At 38.9% G+C, this 19954-nt stretch overlaps 1 protein-coding gene across 4 annotated transcripts in view; it reads right to left on the reverse strand.

Moving 5' to 3' along the window:
• Positions 1-359: 359 nt before the first annotated feature.
• The window catches only part of CBFB (core-binding factor subunit beta), a 76508-nt gene continuing 56913 nt past the window's right edge, over positions 360-19954 (reverse strand). For 2 of the 4 annotated variants that reach the window (XM_012505114.2, XM_003262872.3), the window contains 2 exons: positions 18707-18802; positions 360-2707 (listed from right to left, as the gene is read on the reverse strand). In XM_012505114.2, the coding sequence (XP_012360568.1) occupies positions 2639-2707; positions 18707-18802 (165 nt within the window). In that variant the 3' untranslated portion in view covers positions 360-2638. Of the gene's footprint in view, positions 2708-18675; positions 18803-19954 lie in introns of all 4 variants that reach the window. The other 2 variants (XM_003262871.4, XM_030795623.1) reach the window with 2 other exon arrangements.

Raw genomic sequence — 19954 nt, forward strand, 5'->3', positions numbered from 1 at the left:
GAAAAGGGCTTTTCTGTTGTAGGAAAATGCCAGGAGTTTTAAGAATGTTTGATATAATACCAGCACAATCAAAACGGCTGTATATTTCCAAAACAACTAGCTTGAAAGATGGAACTAATTTGGATGTGTAATTTAAAATTCTTTCTCCCAACATCACTACTTTATGGTCATATCTCACAGGATGGGTAAATCAAACCAGATTTCTTGAAAACCATAATATACACTGCGGGATTTGTATACCTTGTGATACCTATACTTAAAGTAGTCTTCTTTGGAATCAACAGAAATTACCACTAGATGCCACTGTTGTTGCTTTCTTAGAAATTACTGGGTTAGGTCAATAAAGAGCCAAGACCCTGTTTTTACTACACGGAAGTTTATTGTGAAAGTAATTAAACAAACAAACACACAGTATGGCTAATGGTGGCAAAAGCAATCTGGTAGCTTAAGGCAAGTTTTAATGGAGATGAATTTAGAAAAGATGATGCAATGATGTAATTTTGTTTAAATATAGATTATGAAAAAATATCAAATTGCATCAATAACTTAATAGAAGTAGTTTTCAAAGCCTGTACTACTGGAGAAAAAGGGCTCATGATCTTAATGCCAGCATTAAGACAGACAGAAGCAGTACGGTGCTAAATGACAGGAAAATCCAGTATTTACATTAGGATGGTAACAGGAACATTTAAGAGCATTTGATCTTATTTACTGGTGGACTGAAAGCCCTTAGCTAGACAATAGAGGAAATGTACCATCATCATGTTATTTAAAAAAATTTAAGTGCAGAAGTAAAAAACCAAGGAGCTCTGTAATAAAGTAACATAAAACACCACTGTAAGCATCACTTAAAAAGCGATTCCCTCAGGGGAAATTAGGGCACTGAGTGTGTAAACATGTGAGCTGTACAACACCAAAACCAACCAAATTTATTCATAGTACTTATAGTTATGCAAGATCAGCATGGCCTTTAATGATGCATTATTGTTTATAACAATTTAAACACACTCCTTACCATGCATGATTTCAAATATATAACAAATATTTTTATTCGATACAGGATATCCGTTTATGAAATAAGACCTATATACAATGAAAGTAACACCTCCCTCATCAATCAAGTACAGTTGTATGCTCTTTAAATGCAATGACCTTATTCAGACTTCAGTTCATTTTCTGAATTGACTGTGTCAGTTTTTCATCCTTTAAAATAATGCCATTTTATGATAAAATACATTTTTCAAAAATTCAGAAACGTAACATTTAATAAATGTGATCATGAAAAATATTTGTAAGGAGGTGCCAAATGACTTAGCACTTTTTTCCAGTCTGTATCTAAAAAAAAAGTTGCAATTTGACAGTAAGCCTATTTAAAAAATATTCTTACATTAATTCATCTCAAAAGGTTCTATTAATAGTCCTTTTGCAAAATACCATATATATAACTGTGAATGTTTTTTCCAGAATTAATGGAAGAAAATGTATCCTCTGCACAGATGAACATTTTCTCTCTAAAACTAATCTTTCATCACCCAGCATGTTTTTATAAAAGCATGCAATATAAAATACACATAAAAGCAGCTATCTTAAACATGATTTTAATACAATATTACCTTTGTAGCTGATTCATCACTGTCTCCAGTTTAATATGCTGTTACATACATGAAGAAGCTCCAGTATCCCTTTTCTGATTGACTTTTTAAAAAAATCCCTGAATAAAACAGAAGCCAGCCTGTGACTTCTTTAGGCATTTCAGTAGAAGATCATCTATGGAGAATATCTCCAACCAAACTCATGATTACAGAACAGAAGCTAAAACAATCTGGGGCAGAGTACAGAGTTAATACCAATTTAAAACTTTTATGTTTAAAAAGAAAGAGCCTGTAATCCCAGTACTCTGGGAGGCTGAGGCAGGAGGATCGCTTGATGCCAGGAGTTCAAGACCAGTTTGGGCAACACTGCGAGACCCTGTCTCTATTAAAAAAAAAAAAAAAAAAAAAAAAAGAAAGAGTGCTGATTACTAGCATTTAAAAGGATACTGCAACTTTAATAACTGTAAACTTTGTCAGAAGGCTGTGGCAGACAGCTCTATGCTACTAGGTTTTTAGCCTGTAAATAATGCAAACAACATCAGCAGTTTTAAAATGCTATAGACTATAAAAACACAAAAGGAAATGGGGCAAACAAAATATAAGAATGCTTATCTAAAATGAAGCTGTATAACCAAAACATCTAGAAGTACCAAAAAAAAATAGAAAAAATGATTGGAGAAAACCCTCTGATATAATTTTAATTTCTTGACCTGTTTTAAATGACATGAACTTTTAAATTAAAGTGGAAGAAAAGGAGCTTTACAGTTGATAGTTTCAACTCCCTAAAATAATGCCAACAAGGTAAGCTTGCATAGAAAAAAAACTTCAAATTATTACTGGCTACATGCTTAAAAAATTAGAAATGCAGGTATTATAATCATAGTGCAAAACCATGGCAGTTTGTGATGTCTATTACTGCCTAAGGTTGAGAAACAGACCATAGTACCTCCAGTTATCACAGTTTCTGGTCTTTTAATCAATTATTTCTACCAACTAGAAGCAATGTGTATGTAAAGACGGGCAGCACACATCTGCTGTGCTATTAATTAACGAAGTTTGAGGTCATCACCACCACCTAAATTGGAACCAGGACTAGGGTCTTGCTGTCTTCTTGCCTGCAATGACAAAATCATAATTTGGGGTGAAAAAGTGTTTTGACAATCAAAATGCTAGATATACAAAATACAAGGCAGTAGCACACAGAAAAACTTCATAACTAAAAAGTTTTCAACCAATATAGTCACATGTAACAGGCAAAAAAAAAAAAACAATTAAAATTATGTCTGACATATTTTACTAAAGTTTCCTTAAAAATCAAGAATAAAAATCATTTTTATTCAAAAGACAATCACCATAAATATGTACTACGTATAAAAGAACAACAAATCTAGCACTGGGCGCAGTGGCTCACGCCTGTAATCCCAGAACTTTGGGAGGCTAAGGCGGACAGATCATTTGAGGTCAGGAGTTCGAGACCAGCCTGGCCAAAATGGTGAAACCCTGTCTCTATGAAAAATACAAAAAAATTAGCCAGGCATGGTGGCAGGCACCTGTAATCCCAGCAACTTGGGAGGCTGAGGCATGAGAATCCCTTGAACCTGGGAGGTGGAGGTTGCCATGAGCTGAGATCACACCACTGCACTCCAGCCTGGACGACACAAGTGAGATTCCATCTCAAAAAAAAAAAAAACAAAAAAAACAAAAACCCAACAACAAATCTATATTTACAGTTTTGGAAAATGAGGATTTAACTTTAACACATTAGCCAACTGCCTTAGAAGCAAACTCTTCCTTTTAGTAATAGCTGACATTTATTGAGTATCAGCAGTCTGCAGGCACTGTTCTAAGTACTTTCCATGAATTAAATAATTTTTTAGACAGATGGGGTCTTGCTATGTTGCCCGGGCTGGACTGCAGCGGCTGTTCACAGGTATGAACATAGCACATTACAGCCTCAAACTCCTGGGCTCAACCAATCCTCCTGCCTCACTCGGCCTCCTAAGTAACTAGAACTATGGGCACATGCCATGGGACCTGGCTAGAACTAATTTAATCCCTCCCAACAACCTATGACAGAAGTGCTATTATTTATCTCTATTTTACAAATAAAAAAACTGAGTCACAGAGAAGTATATGTTCTACTAATTATATGACTGAAAAATGTAGCACTTTATGATGGATAAAGTATTGTCTCATATGTTAAAAATAGAAATATAAAATTAGAGTCCTGGGTGCACTTATATTCCCAGATGTTTTTTTTTTTTTTTTTTTTTTTTTTTTTTGAGACGGAGTTTCACTCTTGTTGCCCAGGCTGGAGTGCAATGGCACGACCTCGGCTCACTACAACCTAGCCTCCCGGGTTCAAGCGATTCTCCTGCCTCAGCCTCCTCAGTAGCTGGGATTACAGGCATACGCCACCACGCCCGGCTAATTTTGTAGTTTTAGTAGAGACGGGGTTTCTCCATGTTGGTCAGGCTGGTCTCGAACTCCCGACCTCAGGTGATCTGCCCGCCTTGGCCTCCCAAAGTGCTGGGATTACAGGCGTGAGCCACCACACCCGGCCCCAGATGTACTTTTTGTTTGTTTGTTGTTTTTTTTGAGACAAGGTCTCGCTCTGTCGCGGAGGCTGGAGTGCAATGGCATAATCTCTGCCGACTGCAACCTCTGCCTCCCAGGCTCAAGTGATTCTCCCACCTCAGCCTCCTGAGTAGCTGGGACCACAGGCACATGCCACCACACCTGGCTAATTTTTGTATTCTTTGTAGAGACAGGGTTTCACCATGTTGCCAGGGCTGGTCTTGAACTCCTGGGCTCAAGCCATCTGTCTGTCTTGGCCTCCCAAAGTGCTGGAATTAAAGGCATGAACCACCATGTACGACTCAGATGTATTTTTTTTTTTTTTTTTTTTTCTGAGACAGAGTCTCGCTCTGTTGCCTAGGCTGGAGTGCAGTGGCGCGATCTTGGCTCACTGCAAGCTCCACCTCCCGAGTAGCTGGGACTACAGGCGCCCGCCACCACACCTAGCTAATTTTTTGTATTTTTAGTAAAGACAGGGTTTCTTTGTGTTAGCCAGGATGGTCTCGATCTCCTGACCTCGTGATCCACCCGCCTCGGCCTCCCAAAGTGCTGGGATCACAGGCGTGAGCCACCGCGCCCGGCCCAGATGTATTGTTATAACAATATTTAACAATTAAGAAGCTTGACTAGGGCTATAAAATAAAAATTAGAAAAAAATACTTCCTGTTGACCAAATCTGTTTTAAAAAAAGGCTTGACAATTATAAACACCAAGATTTCAAGATTCACTTTGGAGTAAACATTCCTATTTAAACCCCTTATGGTAAATTACTTAATAGAGAGACTCTCTCTATATATATATATTCTCCTTCACAAGTTCTAATTTGTGGTTATTCTATAAGCTTTCTTTACTGTCTCCAAATGTTGGCCAAGCACAAACATCTGTTTGTATCCAGAATCTGGTACTAAGTACTTTCCATGAATTAACTAATTATTATTATTATTATTATTATTTTTTGAGACAGAGTCTTGCTCTGTTTCCCAGGCTGGAGAATAGTAGCGCAATCTCAGCTCACTGCAACCTCCGCCTCCCAGGTTCAAGTCATTCTCCCGCCCCGCCTCCCAAGTAGCTGGGAGAACAGGCATGCACCACCACACGTGGCTAATTTTTAAAATATTTTTAGTAGCAATGGGGTTTTGCCATGTTGGCCAGGCTGGTCTCGAACTCCCAGGCTCAAGTGATCCACCCACCTCAGCCTCCCCAAAGTGGTGGGATTACAGGCGTGAGCCACCATGCCCGGCTGAATTAACTCATTTTTTTTTAAAGAGATGAGGTCGGCTGGGCGCAGTGGCTCACGCCTGTAATCCCAACACTTTGGGAGGCCAAGGTGGGCAGATCACCTGAGGTCAGGAGGTCGAGATCAGCCTGGCCAACATGGCGAAACTCCATCTCTACTAAAATACAAAAATTAGCTGGGCGTGGTGGCATGCGCCTGTATTCCCAGATACTCGGGAGTCTGAGGCAGGAGAATCGCGTGAACCAGAAAGGCAGAGGTTGTGGTGAGCTGAGATTGCGCCGTTGCACTCCAGCCTGGGCAACAAGAGGGAAACTCTGTCTCCAAAAAAAAAAAAAGAGAGAGAGAGAGAGATGAGCTCTTGCTGTGTTGCCCAGGCTGGAGTGCAGTGGCTATTCACAGGCACAAACATAGCACCCTACAGCCTCAAACTCCTGGTCTCAAGTGATCCTCCTGCCTCACCTTCCCAAGTAGCAACAGTTTTCCTATGTTAGATAACTGCAACTCCATTTCACCAGTTGTTTGAGCAAAAAGCTTTGCTCTGTCGCCAGGCTGGAGTGCAGTGGTGCAATCTTGGTGCACTGTAACCTCTGCCTCCTGGGTTCAAGCGATTCCCCTCCCTCAGCCTCCCAAGTAGCTGGAACTACAGGCACGCACCACAACGCCTACCTAATTTTTTGTATTTTAGTAGAGACGGGGTTTCACCATGTTGGCCAGATGGTCTCGATCTCCTGACCTCGTGATCAGCCCACATCAGCCTCCCAAAGCGTTGGGATTACAGGCGTGAGCCACCATGCCCAGCCTTTTTTTTTTTGAGACAGAATTTTGCTCTTGTTGCCCAGGCTGGAGTGCAATGGCCTGATCTCAACTCACTGTACTTCAGCCTCCCAGGTTCAAACAATTCTCGTGCCTCAGCCTCCTGAGTAGCTGGCATGCACTTCCATGCATAACTTTTTTTACTTTTAGTAGAGACAGGGTTTCACCATGTTGGTCAGCCTGATCTTGAACTCCTGACCTCAGGTGATCCTCCTGCCTCAGCCTCTCAAAGCACTGGGATTACAGGCGTGAGCCACCAAACCCGGCCTCTTTCTTAAAATTCTGATATATTTCTCTAGCATATTTTAACTGCTTTTGTTAGCAGAATGGACAATGACTAAATTTTAGCACATTCTTTTCAATTAAATAGGTTATAGTGCATAGTCACAGATCGAAAGAGCTATGGAATACATATGCATCAGAAAAGCAATTTGTGTTCCATACACAATCAATGCTAAATGTAGTGTAAGGACAGATCAATTCTGCAAAATCAGAGATGGTGATATAAGCATCTGCTTTCAGTCAATGAAGGTTAGAAAGGGGCCAAGCAATGAAGAAACACTGAGAAAAATCAATCCTAATTATATATTTATAAATCACTCTAGCCGTAGTACCAATAATACTTTGTGAAAAGAGTATTTCAGCTTTTGTGTCTTGGGGCAAAAATAATTTTCAAATTATTTTAATAATAATGGGATTACTCCAAATATATGACAAAGAACAGTCATCAGCAGCTGGAGTTTTCCCTACTGGTCACGGCTGCACAGAAATAGCCATGGATTTGTTTAAAATATTACATTTTTGATAAAAGCACAGAGAACAGGAGTAAAGAAAAGTTGTCTTGCTATTATTTGTGGGTTTCGTTTCTATTTACATTGTGAAGGCACTGTGGAAGATGTAAGGAAAGACACTGTGATGAAGAGTCAAGAGTAGGAACAAAAAGGAGGGGCCCGGGCATGGTGGCTCACACTAGTAATCCCAGCACTTTGGAGGCTGAGGTGGGAGGACTGCTTGAGCCCTGGAGTTCAAGACCAGCCCGGGCAACATAGTGAGATCCCCATCTCTTAAAAAAAAAAAAAAAGAGGGAGGAAGTCTAACAATACAAATGAGAGCACAAGAGGGAAGAATGAGAGATCTGGGAGGACATTTAATGCTAGAAGGGAAGATGTATTGACCGTCATATGAAGGAAACAAATACAGAAACAGATTTAGGTTCAGTAAAATAGCTTCCATAGGACTCTAACTTAACAGCTGAAGAAGCAGCTGCTTTAAGAAGCAGAATTTCTTACTGTGGCAGTTTTCTAATGAAGGTTTTTGAAGGATTTCCTCTATGGGTAAACTATACTACATGATGGCAAAGAAACTCTGAACTCCATCATCCTAAAAGCACAAAGTTTGTAATTTCTAGTTTCCTTCTCCTCAGTCATAGGGCCTTGACTCTAACCTTTTAATAACAGTTATTTCAGAACTGGGGTTTTCATATAAAGCACACATCCATGAGTCTGATTTCAGAACACAAATCTGTTCTTAGTATTTATGAAGAATTAATCTCAGCATTGTGCTACAGACCTCTTACTACCAGTTGCTCTCCTGTTTTCTCTCAGTATATCATCTCCCAGGAACAAAGCAAATAGAGTTGCTAGGAGGCAGTCATGAGATGACTCCAAATGAAACGAAAGAACAGACACCAGTAGCTTGAGTTTTCCCTACTGGTCAGAGCTATGCAGAAATAGCCATGAGGAGGGGGTATCCAGAATGAAGAAAATTTCCTGGTTGATCTCCACTCTTTTAATATTGAGATTTCAAAAAAAAAAAAAAAAAAAAACTGCTGAAAACTCTTCATGGGAAAATTCCCTAACAATTAAAAACAACTATATTTTATTGAGTGTGTACTATGTCCAGATACTGTAGTATTCACTTTTCGTTTGATACTTGGCTAAAAGAACAGCTGGGCATGGTGGCTCACGCCTACAGTTTACAGCACTTTGGGAGGCTGAGGTGAAACAATTACTTGATCCCAGAAGTTCAAGACCAGCCTGAGTGACATAGTGAGATCCTGCCCCTACAAAAAATTTTTAAAAATTAGTTGGGCATGGTAGCACGTGGCTGGAATCCCAGCTACTTGGAAGGCTGAGGCAAGAACTGCTTGAGCCCAGGATATTAAGGTGCAGTGAGCTATAAGACTGCACCACTTGGCTCATGCCTGTAATCCCCACACTTTGGAAGGCCAAGGCGGGCAGATCACCTGAGGTGAGGAGTTCGAGATCAGCCTGGCCAACACAGTGAAACCCCATCTCTACTAAAAATATAACAATTACTTAGGCATGGTGGTGCACACCTGTAATCCCAGCTACTTGAGAGGCTGAAGCAGGAGAATCGCCTGAACCCAGGAGGCAGAGGTTTCAGTGAGCCGAGATTCGGCCACTGCACTCCAGCCTGGGCAGCAGAGTGAGACTTTATCTCCAAAAAAAAAGATTGCACCACTGTAACCTAGCCTGGGTGACAGAATGACACCCTGTCTCTAAAAAAAAAATAAAATAAAATTCAGGGGGAAGGAAGGGAGAAAAAATAAATAAAATTCTGAACATAGAATTATAGAATTTTAGAGTGGCAAAGTACTTGAGAGATCTGATTCAACTCTCATTGTGCAAATGAGACTAAGGTTAAGTGATTTCCCCCAAGTAACATAGTTGGAGGCAGAGTCAGAACACAGAATCAGACCTACGGAAAAGATGAGCCTTTAACTTACAACTGGCATTAATGGCAGCCTCCTTAGTCACTAGTTCTCCTTATTGCTAGTTCTCCTTATTGCTAAGTCTGGAGGAGACACAAAGCACAAATTTTAAGTCCCAATATGAGAGAAAGGAATGCACTTTCCCCAAACTCATTAAAAAGGTTAAAAAGCAGCCATAAAAAAGAATGAGTTCATGTCCTTTGCAGGGACATGGATGAAGCTGGAAGCCATCATTCTCAGCAAACTAACACAGGAACAGAAAACCAAACACTGCATGCTCACACTCGTAAGTGGGAGCTGAACAATTAGAACACATGGACACAGGGAGGGGAACATCACACACAGGGGCCTGTCGAGGGGTAGGGGGGAAGGGGAGGGAGAGCATTAGGAAAAATACCTAATGCATGCAGGGCTTAAAACCTAGATGATTGGGAGGCTGAGGCAGGAGAATCGCTTGAACCCGGGAGATGGAGATTGTGGTGAGCCGAGATCGTGCAATTGCACTCCAGCCTGGGCAACAAAGGCGAAACTGCCTCAAAAAACAAAAACAAAAACATAAAAACAAAACAAAACAAAAAAACAACAACAACAACAAAAACCTAGATGATGGGTTGATAGATGCAGCAAACCACCATGGCACAGGTATACCTATGTAACAAACCTGCACATTCTGCACATGTATCACAGAACTTAAAGTAAAATTTAAAAAAAATTTTAAAAAGGGTAAAAAAAAGTCAGCAGACAATTATAAACATCTGTCAGATAAGTAGACTGCGAGAGCTGTTCCAACAGGCATGTCAAAAAATATAGTTCTTACAAAGTATGCAACCTAAGGAAAACTTCAAATATAAAGTAACATTTCAAAATGAAATAGTGGCAATTAATCTACATTTCTGGGCTTGGACCATGATGGCTCTACCACTTTAGCTACGTGACCTTAGGGAAGTTTCTTATCCTCTCAGCCTCGGTTCCTCAAAATGAAGAGGTAACTTACAAGAGCATTTAAAGATCAAATATAAAGCCAAAATTATAATGTACACTGCCTGGCACATAGGATGCACTCATGATGCTGTTATTATAACAAAGCTGCTTATCACTTCCCATTTACATTTATGAACTTCTCAAATAACTATTCAAATGTTGAAAAATCCATATCTTGCAGATGGAATAATTTTTAGAAACTAAAACAAGGCTAAAACAAAAATAAATCTTAATAAAGTCTATCGCTCCTCTGATAGAGAACCAAGACTCTCTTCCTCTGGTAGTGGGGGAAGTCAGATTTCGTATCCTTTTCCTCCTTCATTAATCTTCCGATTCTCATTCTCAGTCTGAGTTCATACTCCCAGTTCAGTCTCATCTACTGCCATTACCCAAAACACAATCCAGGAAGGCCTAGCACAGACATATTCTCATGTTGATTTATCCGTACACAAGAAAGAATACTGGTAGAGTTAGATGATTTGAAAACTGAAGTCTTTGGACATTTAAAATAAAGAGAGGCTGAGATTTTTTTCTTGGACCACACAGAACTGAAGGCCCCAAAACTATGCAAAATACAAATACAAAAACCACATAAAACTTTTTGCCTGTTTTTATTTCCAAATAGTTTCCACATAAAATTCTCCTATGATTTGAATTGTATTAAGATTGCTCATAGTAGGATAAACAATAATTTACCCATTCTCTGACATTAAAGACAACCATTTATCTGCTGCCACTTTATAATCTAACCAAACGTAGACATTTTTAAGATAATAGAGAAAATATCTTTAAGCACCCTGTCACCTTGGAGCTGAGTTAAAAGCCAAGAGTGCCATTTTACAGTTTTAGGTCAAAAGGCCAATCAAGTTGAAGGCAGTCTCTGGAAACAGAGACTAGTGTACAAGTTGCTATCTTTCCAACTCAACTATGATCAGAGCATGAAATCTGTCCTTTATTAACCTCAATCTTCCTTCACAAAAGACATCTGAATTAGTTATAGACATATATACCTCCAAAAGAAAGGTCATGGGAAACATGTCAACACTTTCAGATCAAGGAAGGATTCTCAGACAGAAAAGGCGCTAGGATGCTTCTATATAGCAACAGATGCCAATGGAGAGCATTTCACAAAAGTAACATCTGTGATTATTTTTTATTTTTAAAAGCCTTCTTTTTATACAAGTACAGAAGACTGCCCAAATTGTTAAGTATGTAATGATGAATTTTCACAAAGCAAACACACTCACCTAACTAGCACCCAGGTCAAGAAGTAACATTTACCAGAACGTGGGAAGTTCTCTTCATACCCACTTCTAGTCACTACTCAACCCCCAGAGTAACTGGTAGCCTCCAACAGAGCCAAGAAAAGTCCAAAATCCTTTACTGGTTGTTTCAAAAAACCAAACCAACCAACCAAACAAAAAACACCAGAATCTAAAATAGCTTGGCAAAATAGTATCTTTGACTTTCACAGTCTAAAGTTAGGATATGACTACTTTTACTGCTTTCCTGCCACTCGATATGTTGTGAGCCAAGTGCACAGAAAGGAGGGGTAAAGAAACTGGCTTCGACTGAGTCCCCATTCTAAGCCTCAGATACTGAGCTCTGCAACAACCTGGGAGGGAGTTTTTACTGATGAGGCTCAATGAGAACAAGCAACTTTCTCAATGCTATGTGCCAAGTAGTGGAGCCGGGATGCAAAACCTTGTGCTCATTCCACTACATCCAGAGTCCTCGTTATGTTCTGCCACCCACTGGGTTCTGTAAAAACACCCCCAGGGACACCAGAGGGAGACCAGAACAATCCCTACCCTGGCTTTGCCCAGAGCAGTGCCTTTTAAAAAAACTATTTTATACAGTGGGGCTCTGTATACAATTTCAAATGAAGGAAGGGTTTCACATAAAAAACAGCCTATATGCCAGGGAATAGAGATAGCAAGGTCTAGAATCTTCTGTTTTCATTATTCTGTGTAATACTAAAAGCAAATTTTATTTTTTTCTAAATAGGTAATTAATGATACAAAATTCATAAGGTACAGAAGATATACGGTGAAAAATAGTAATTTGCTTATTTTGTCCCCCAGGTACCTGGTTCTCCCCCATAGTTTCTAGTTCCAGTTTCTTACATAGTCTACTAGAGAATGACTATGCACATTTAAACAAAGATTACCCACAGAGTAGGAAAAATACCCAGAGAGTAAGATATTATACACAGTACTCTGTACCTTATGTATATCATTTTAATGTATATCAATGATTTAAGAGTATTTGGTAAAGGTTACTAACATAAACAATGCTTCTTCATTTCACTATAGTTTCTCATTTCAAGTTAGTGATAATCTGCCACTACCCCTGAAAGGTAAAGAAAATATTGTACTACTGAAATAGGCTGTTCCAGAAAAATGAGAAAAAGAAAACACTAAATCCTATCATGAAGGATCGAAAACTTTCTAAATTTTACACATGGTGAAATGGAAGAATGCTCAAGGAATTTTAGAACTAGTTTCAGGTTAAAAGACTCTGTTGAAAATCAAAACCCCTTGGGCCACCAACCACTTGGAGTTCTGCTTCCCCCCTTAGTAATCTTAACCTTACACATAGATTAAATACTCACGAGCACCAGTGTTACAAGTTTAGCATGGCAGGGCTGGAGGCCTCAGAAGTTATCCAAACAGTGGAGGACATCCCTAAGCCTCTGTGCTGCTAGGATCTCAAGCTTCCACAGGCCGTTTACTGACTTGCTGCCACCCACGAGTTACCACTGTTCTCTGGCCCTCCTCTCCAGTCAGGCATCAGGACCACCCACTAGAACCATTATTTTTCTTTTCTGCCTCAGTCTTCTCTATTCCAGGCAAAATGGTTCTTAATCTCTCCTGGCAGATTTTATTTTTCAGCTTAAGCATATTTACAGGTGGTGTGGAAATTAATTTCCCAGCACTAAGCTGTATTTGTGCAGGCCTCCTGGTTAGGAAACTGGTTTAAATACTCACTTTTTCTTCCATTAACCAAATATCTGAGGGAGAGCAAGTCAATTAATTTTTTGGAGACTCTCAGTTTTATCAACTGTAATAATGTTAGATTAGATGATGTTTGAATCTCTAAAGATATCTGAATCACAGAGGGGAAACAACATTTTTCTCCAATATTCTCTTTTAAGGAAAAAGAAGGTAAACTGCAAGAAAATAAGCTGACATTAGGAATTTTTTATGGATGGAAAAAAAAGACAAAGAAACAAAATATATACACGTAAAGTGCCAAAAGACACACAAACCCCAAACTCCCCTATGTGATTGCCAGTGCCTGCGCTGGAGTCAGATTCCAGCCCAATTTTCCAGATGACAGTTCTCTACAAGAACTGATGTTTTAAATTACTGCCATAAGGGACTACAAGATCTTAAATCATTGATGAAAATATAACTGTTTTCCCTATGCTCTAGTTCATAATGCAGGGAAAGTGCCTTGATACACTTCAGAGAACTAAAAGGACGTTCTTGTTAGCCAAATAATTCAATTAACTGGAACCAGCATTATGGTGGAGCTTTTAGTGCTAAAAAGAAGTACTTTAGAGCTATTATTTACTGTAGGCATACACATACCAAGCATCATACTAAGTGCTTTACAAGCATTTTCCCATTTAATACTCAATTTCTGTGAGAAAATCAGGGCTCTTGAGGCAAGTGATGGAGCAGGAATCTCAACTAGGCCTGACTACAAAGCCCATGCTCTCAATCACTGACAAAAAAACAAATAGAAACAATCTATCTGAGCAAGAAATTATGTGACACTTCTATCAACAGACTACATTTCTGTTCATATATACATATAAACTCACATACCAAAATATTCTTCCAACATTTTAAATTAGAAAAATCAAATTAACAATGTATTTATTTCTTTCTGTGGGGTCAGGGAGACAGGGTCTTGCTCTGCTGCCCAGGCTGGAGTGCAGTGTCACAATCATAGTTCACTACAGCCTCGACCTCCTGGGCTCAAGCGATCCTCCCACCTAGCCTTCCAAGTAGCTGGGAACACAGGTACATGCTACCATGCCTAGCTAGTTTTTAAATTTTTTGTAGAGACAAAGTCTTGCTATGTTGCCCAGGCTGGTCTTGAACTCCCAGGCTCAAGCAATCCTCCCTGAGCCTCCCAAGGTGCTAAGATTAAAGGTGTGAGCCACCGCAATTTAGAATAGAAAATTCTTAAGTCAATTAATCTAGAGTTTTATGTAAAGCAAAATACATACAAAAGCTTTCAATAGTTGTTCCATTAATTGTCAAATAGTTAATCTCCAAATACAATGTAGCTGAAGAGTACTTTTTAGAAAATGATTCCTATATTCATTTAAAGCCATGTTAGCTTGCTCCAGAAATACTGACCAATCACACTCTCTGACTTGGCAGGCTCTCTTACTCCTCTATGCCTTTGCATACACTGTTTGTCCTGCCCAGAATGCTTTCCCCAACTTGTGCAGCTGGCAAAACACACTTTTCCTTCAAATCCCTCTAAGTGTACTATCCTGTGAATTTCCCATGCAGAGACAGACTTAAGCTTCCTCTACACTGCCGCTGTCCCCTTTTTGAACCTCCATTATGTACGGTGGTTGCTGAAGTACACTGCAATGATCTGTTTATCCATCATTTTTCCTCAAGACTGATAGCTGATCAAAGACAGAAACGATGCATTTTCATCTATACATTTCTCAGTCCCTAATGCAGAATACAGACCAACACACTTGGGGTTTATTACTTTACTTAACTAGTTAATATAAACCAACAGATTATAAATATTTAGAATTTTTCCAGAGACCATTAATTTGTATTATCTACTTGAACTATCCTAGCAGGCTCTCCTATGATTCTAGTTTTCAGATAGGCAGGATAGGGGCTGTTTTTTGAAGATATCCAATGAACAACTAAGCAGTGTACAAAGCATTGTGGTAGGTAATGTGGAAGACACAAAAATCAGGGGCTCCATCTCATGGGATTGCCGTAAAGCGGAGGGCACAAATGTTTATAATTGTTTCAACAGGTTGTTCAATAAGAACACTAGTAGAAATAAAAAGTGCTACAGAATGGAAGGGCTTTATGATTATGACTAAGAAGAGTGAGGAAAGGCCTGACATTTAATGACAACATTCAGGTTGGGCCTTGACGGACAGAAAAGAACATTCTACATCAGGGAACAAAGAGCATGAGCAAAAAGGTTCAGAAATGTAACAAATGTATATTATACATTTTAAAGCTTCTAAATTTTACAGATACAGAAAGAAAGGGCATGGTGTGGAAGTCTTGTATTCACATATATGAAAATCACAAGAATTATAACAGCATCAAAGAAAACAAATATATCACATATATCCCTTCTCTTAACTAACAAGTATTCTTGGGGACATCCTCAGCTGCTATCAGCCCATTAGGTTAACTCACTGACAAAGAGATCTAGCAATCACTAAAAGATACTAAATTTTAGGCTGGGTGCAGGGGTTCACACCTGTAATCCCAGCACTTTGAGAGGTCAAGGAGGGAGAATTGCTTGAGCCCAGGAGGTTGAGGCTACAGTGAATCGTGTTCGCACCACTGCACTTCTGCCTGGGCAACAGAGTGAGACCCTATCTCCCCACCTCCCCCCACCAAAAAAAAAAAGATACTAAATTTTATTTCAAGTCTGGGCACGGTGGCTCACTCCTGTAATCCCAGCACTTTGGGAGGCTGAGGCAGGTGGATCACCTGAGGTCAGGCGTTTTGAGACCAGCCTGACCAACATGGTGAAACGTCGTCTCTACTAAAAATACAAAAATTTGCCAGATATGGTGGCAGGAACCTGTACTCCCAGCTACTCAGAAGACTGAGGCAGGAGAATCGCTTGAACCTGGGAGGCAGAGGTTGCGGTGAGCCAACATCGTGCCAACACACACACACACGCACGCACGCATGCACACACACACACACACACTTTAATACACTAACCACCAAATAGGCTTGATTTTTAAATGTATTCTAAGTAAATATATTTTAATACAACTAGAAATTTTATGTAGTACTTTAAATAATATTAACAATAATAATAGCATCTGACACCTAGTCAGTGGCACATACTCTAAAAGTGGTTTCACATGTATTCACTCATTTACTCTTCACAATGACCATATGAGATAGGCAGGATTATTACTCCTATTTTATAGATGAAGAAACTCAGTCATAGAAAAGTGAAGTAAGCTGTCCAAGCTGACAAAGTAAATGACAGAGCCAGATTCAGACTTCTGTCTGGCTGTAGAGTCTGGGCTCTTAGCCACTATCTGCACTCATGCATGCACACAAACACACGTACGCACACACCTGAATTTAAATAATAGTGTACATATAATTTTGTGCTTGGGAAAAACCCACAAATTTTCTTCATTATGTAACATTGACTTTAAAACTTAAAAAAAGAGTAAAATACACATATCATAAAACTTACCATCTTAGCCATTTTTAAAGCATACACTCAGTAGTGTTACGTACATTCACACTGTTGTGCAACCAACTAGAACTCTCTTCATCTTGCAAAACTGAAACTCTATACTCTTTAAATAACTAACCCCCATTTCCCCTGGCAACCACTATTCTACTCTCTGTAGATTCCAAAAGTATGTAGGACATGAATTTAACAATCTTAGGTACATAATACTGATTTTTAACACCTGGAAATGGTTCTGTTTAGTTGATTTATTATAATTATATCTTAATGTGTTTTGATTATCAAAGATGAATGTGTGCTTTTTCTATTTCTTGTATGAAATGTTCATGTTAATACAAAGTTTATAAACTTGAAGCATGATAATAGTAACATTTGACAACACTCTTCTTCAAACACATTAGTTCTTATCTTGATTATTTTTGCTAGAATATACTTTTTTTTTTTTTTTTTTTGAGGTAGGGTCCTGCTCTGTCATCCAGGCTGGAGTGCAGTGGCATGATCATAGCTCCTGCAGCCTTAAGCTCCTAGGCTCAAGCTATCCTCCTGCTTCAGCCTCCTGAGTAGCTAGGACAACAGGCATGTGCCACCATGCTGGCTAATTTTTTATTTTTTTGCAGAGATGGGGGCTTGCTATTTTGCCCAAGATGGTCTCAAATTCCCAGCCTCAAGCAATCCTCACACCTCAGCCTCCCAAAGTGCTGGGATTACAAGTGTGAGCCATCGCATCTGGCCCTAGAATATAATTTTTAAAGAAAATCTGTATTTCTGAACAATTTATATATACTTTGAATATTAATTTTTATAATTGAGGTTTGTTTAAAGCAGAGTACAATTTTGTGTAAAAAAATTAAAATTCCATTGTCAATTAAAAGACACATCAAAATTCAGAAACCAACATGGTAGATTAAAAAAAGCGGGGAAAAAAGATCAAATTTTAAAACTGGGAAAGACTAAACTTCAATGGGTACTAAAACTAAAGAAACACAAGAAATAAATTAACTATAAAAATCGAAATAATGGGTCGGACACAGTGGCTCAAGCCTGTAATCAGTCCCAGCACTTTAGGAGACTAAGGTGGGTGGATCATGAGGTCAGGAGTCCGACACCAGCCTGACCAACATGGTGAAACCGTGCCTATACTAAAAATGCAAAAATTAGCCGGGCATGGTGGTGTGCACCTGTAATCCCAGCTACTCAGGATGCTGAGGCAGGAGAATCACTTGAACCTGGGAGGCAGAGGCTGCAGTGAGCCGAGATCACGCCACTGTACTCCAGCCTGGGCGACAGAGCAAGACTCCATTCTCAAAAAAAAAAAAAATCGAAATAATGATTACTTTTGAGCAGAAATCATGAGAAAGTCATGATTAGATGTATATATGGAAGGGGCTGCTGGGGTAGCTGTCAAAGGTTTATTTATGTATTATTTATTTATTTCCTAGAGACAGGATCTCACTTTGTCATCCAGGCTGGAATACAGTGGCACAATCACTGCTCACTGTAACCTCAAACTCCAGGGCTCAAGTAATTCTCCTACCTTGGCCTACCAAGTGACTAAGGCTACAGGCATGTGCCACCACACCCAGCTAATTTTCTTACTTTTTGTAGAGACAGAGTTGCTCAGGCTCAAAGTTTTATTTTTTGACCAAACCGTGGTTGTAAGGATGTTAACCTTATAGTAATTCATTGGGCTATAGATTTTTTATTTATTATTATTATTTTTAAAAATTTATCCTAAGTAAACCAGCAAAGGAAGCTACAGATTTGTTAATGTTGATTTCTGTTTCTGTATTTTACAATAGAAAGGCTAAAAGAAAAAGTTTAATTCCGTTCTTTGAATAGTTTGAAAATATTAAATTTTCCTTTAGTTAAAATCACACAAATGACCGACAATTATAGTTATAAAATCAAGACAAATATTCATAGAAAAATGGAAAGTAATATTATTCCAGAGTTTTAATAATGTTCTAAAAATATGCAGTCTATGTTAACATAAGCTGATTTTTACAAATAATTTGAAAAATAAGAAAACAAAAGAGATTTTGGGTAAATGAATTAAGAGAAAATATACCTTATTATAGTAAATGATTTTTATGAAGACCAATGAATGAGGAATTAATGTACAACTTTAAAATTAGAATAAATTTCTTCACAGCAATTATATTTAATAAATACAAAGTCAGAGAGTACAACTTTTTAAAAATGAAAGACAAAATTAAACTATTAAAAAGCATTATGCACAAAAATCACAAACACAGCCTGAGAGTTTGGGGGAAAGTACTAACCAGTTACTGCCAGCAGCTGTGAAACTCTCACCTCCATTTCCTCCCGATGAGACCTGTCTCTATCTTCAAATTCGCGTGTCCTTCTCCGAGCCTCTTCAAAGGCCTGTTGTGCTAATGCATCCTCCTGCTGTCAGAATACATGAAACACCTATTTTAATTTTGATTTATAAAAAAAAATACAAGATTTGGGCTTTTTTTTTTTTTTTTTTCCTGAAACAGTGGCCAGGCACAGTGGCTCACACCTGTAATCTCAGCACTTTGGGAGGCCGAGGCGGGCAGATCACTTGAGGTCAGGAGTTCGAGACCAGTCTGACCAACATGGTGAAACCGCATCTCTACTAAAAATACAGAAATTAGCTGGATGTTGTGGTGCATGCTTGTAATCCCAGCTATTTGGGACGCTGAGGCAGGAGAATAGCTTAAAACCCAGGAGGCGAAGGTTGCAGTGAGCCGAGATCGTGCCATTGCACTCCAGCCTGTCTCAAAAAAAAAGGAAAAGAAAAGAAAAGAAAAGGAAAAAAAAAAAAGAAACAGCATCCCGCTCTGTTACTCAGGCTGGAGTACAAGTGCAGTGGTGGAATCATAGCTCAACGCAACCTGAAAATCATAGGCTTAACCCCATTACAGCAATTCTCCTGCCTCAGCCTCCCAAGCAGCTGGTCTACAGGCACGCACCACTGCGCCTGGTTAATTTTTTTTTTTAGTTTTTGTAGAGACTGGGTCTTGCTATGTTGACCAGGCTGGTCTCAAACTCCTGGCCTCAAGAGATCCTCCCGTCTCGGCCTCTCAAAGTGCTGGGATTACAGGTGCAAGCCACCTTGTCCAGCCTTTTTTATTCCGACGGAAACAAACAGCAGAGTATTTCTGAAACATCAACACCATTAAAAAAAATGTTAGAGGTACTTTTAAAAGAAAATTTCAGTATTTCATATTTTATGCTACACCTTGGAAACATGTCATGTTAATCATATTCTAACAATTGAAAATGCTCTTCCGTTTTCTTTACCTACTTAATCCTACTCATCAAAATAAAATCTTGATCAATACAATATTTAAGGCTAAAAAATGTGGTAAATACTTCTATCATTTGGGGAAAAGAAAGGCTCTATGAACTAAAGCCAGAAATATAAATGAAGATGAACACCACTGACTACACAAATGTTGGAAACTTCTGGACAACAAAAAGCAAATAAAATCTCAAGGGAAATTATTAAGGAAAATATATTTATTAACATATAACAAATCTGTCTTTTGCCAGTTAGTGGCTAAAGATCTGCAC

This window comes from Nomascus leucogenys, chromosome 2 (genome assembly GCF_006542625.1).
Source record: "Nomascus leucogenys isolate Asia chromosome 2, Asia_NLE_v1, whole genome shotgun sequence".
Taxonomy (NCBI): domain Eukaryota; kingdom Metazoa; phylum Chordata; class Mammalia; order Primates; family Hylobatidae; genus Nomascus; species Nomascus leucogenys.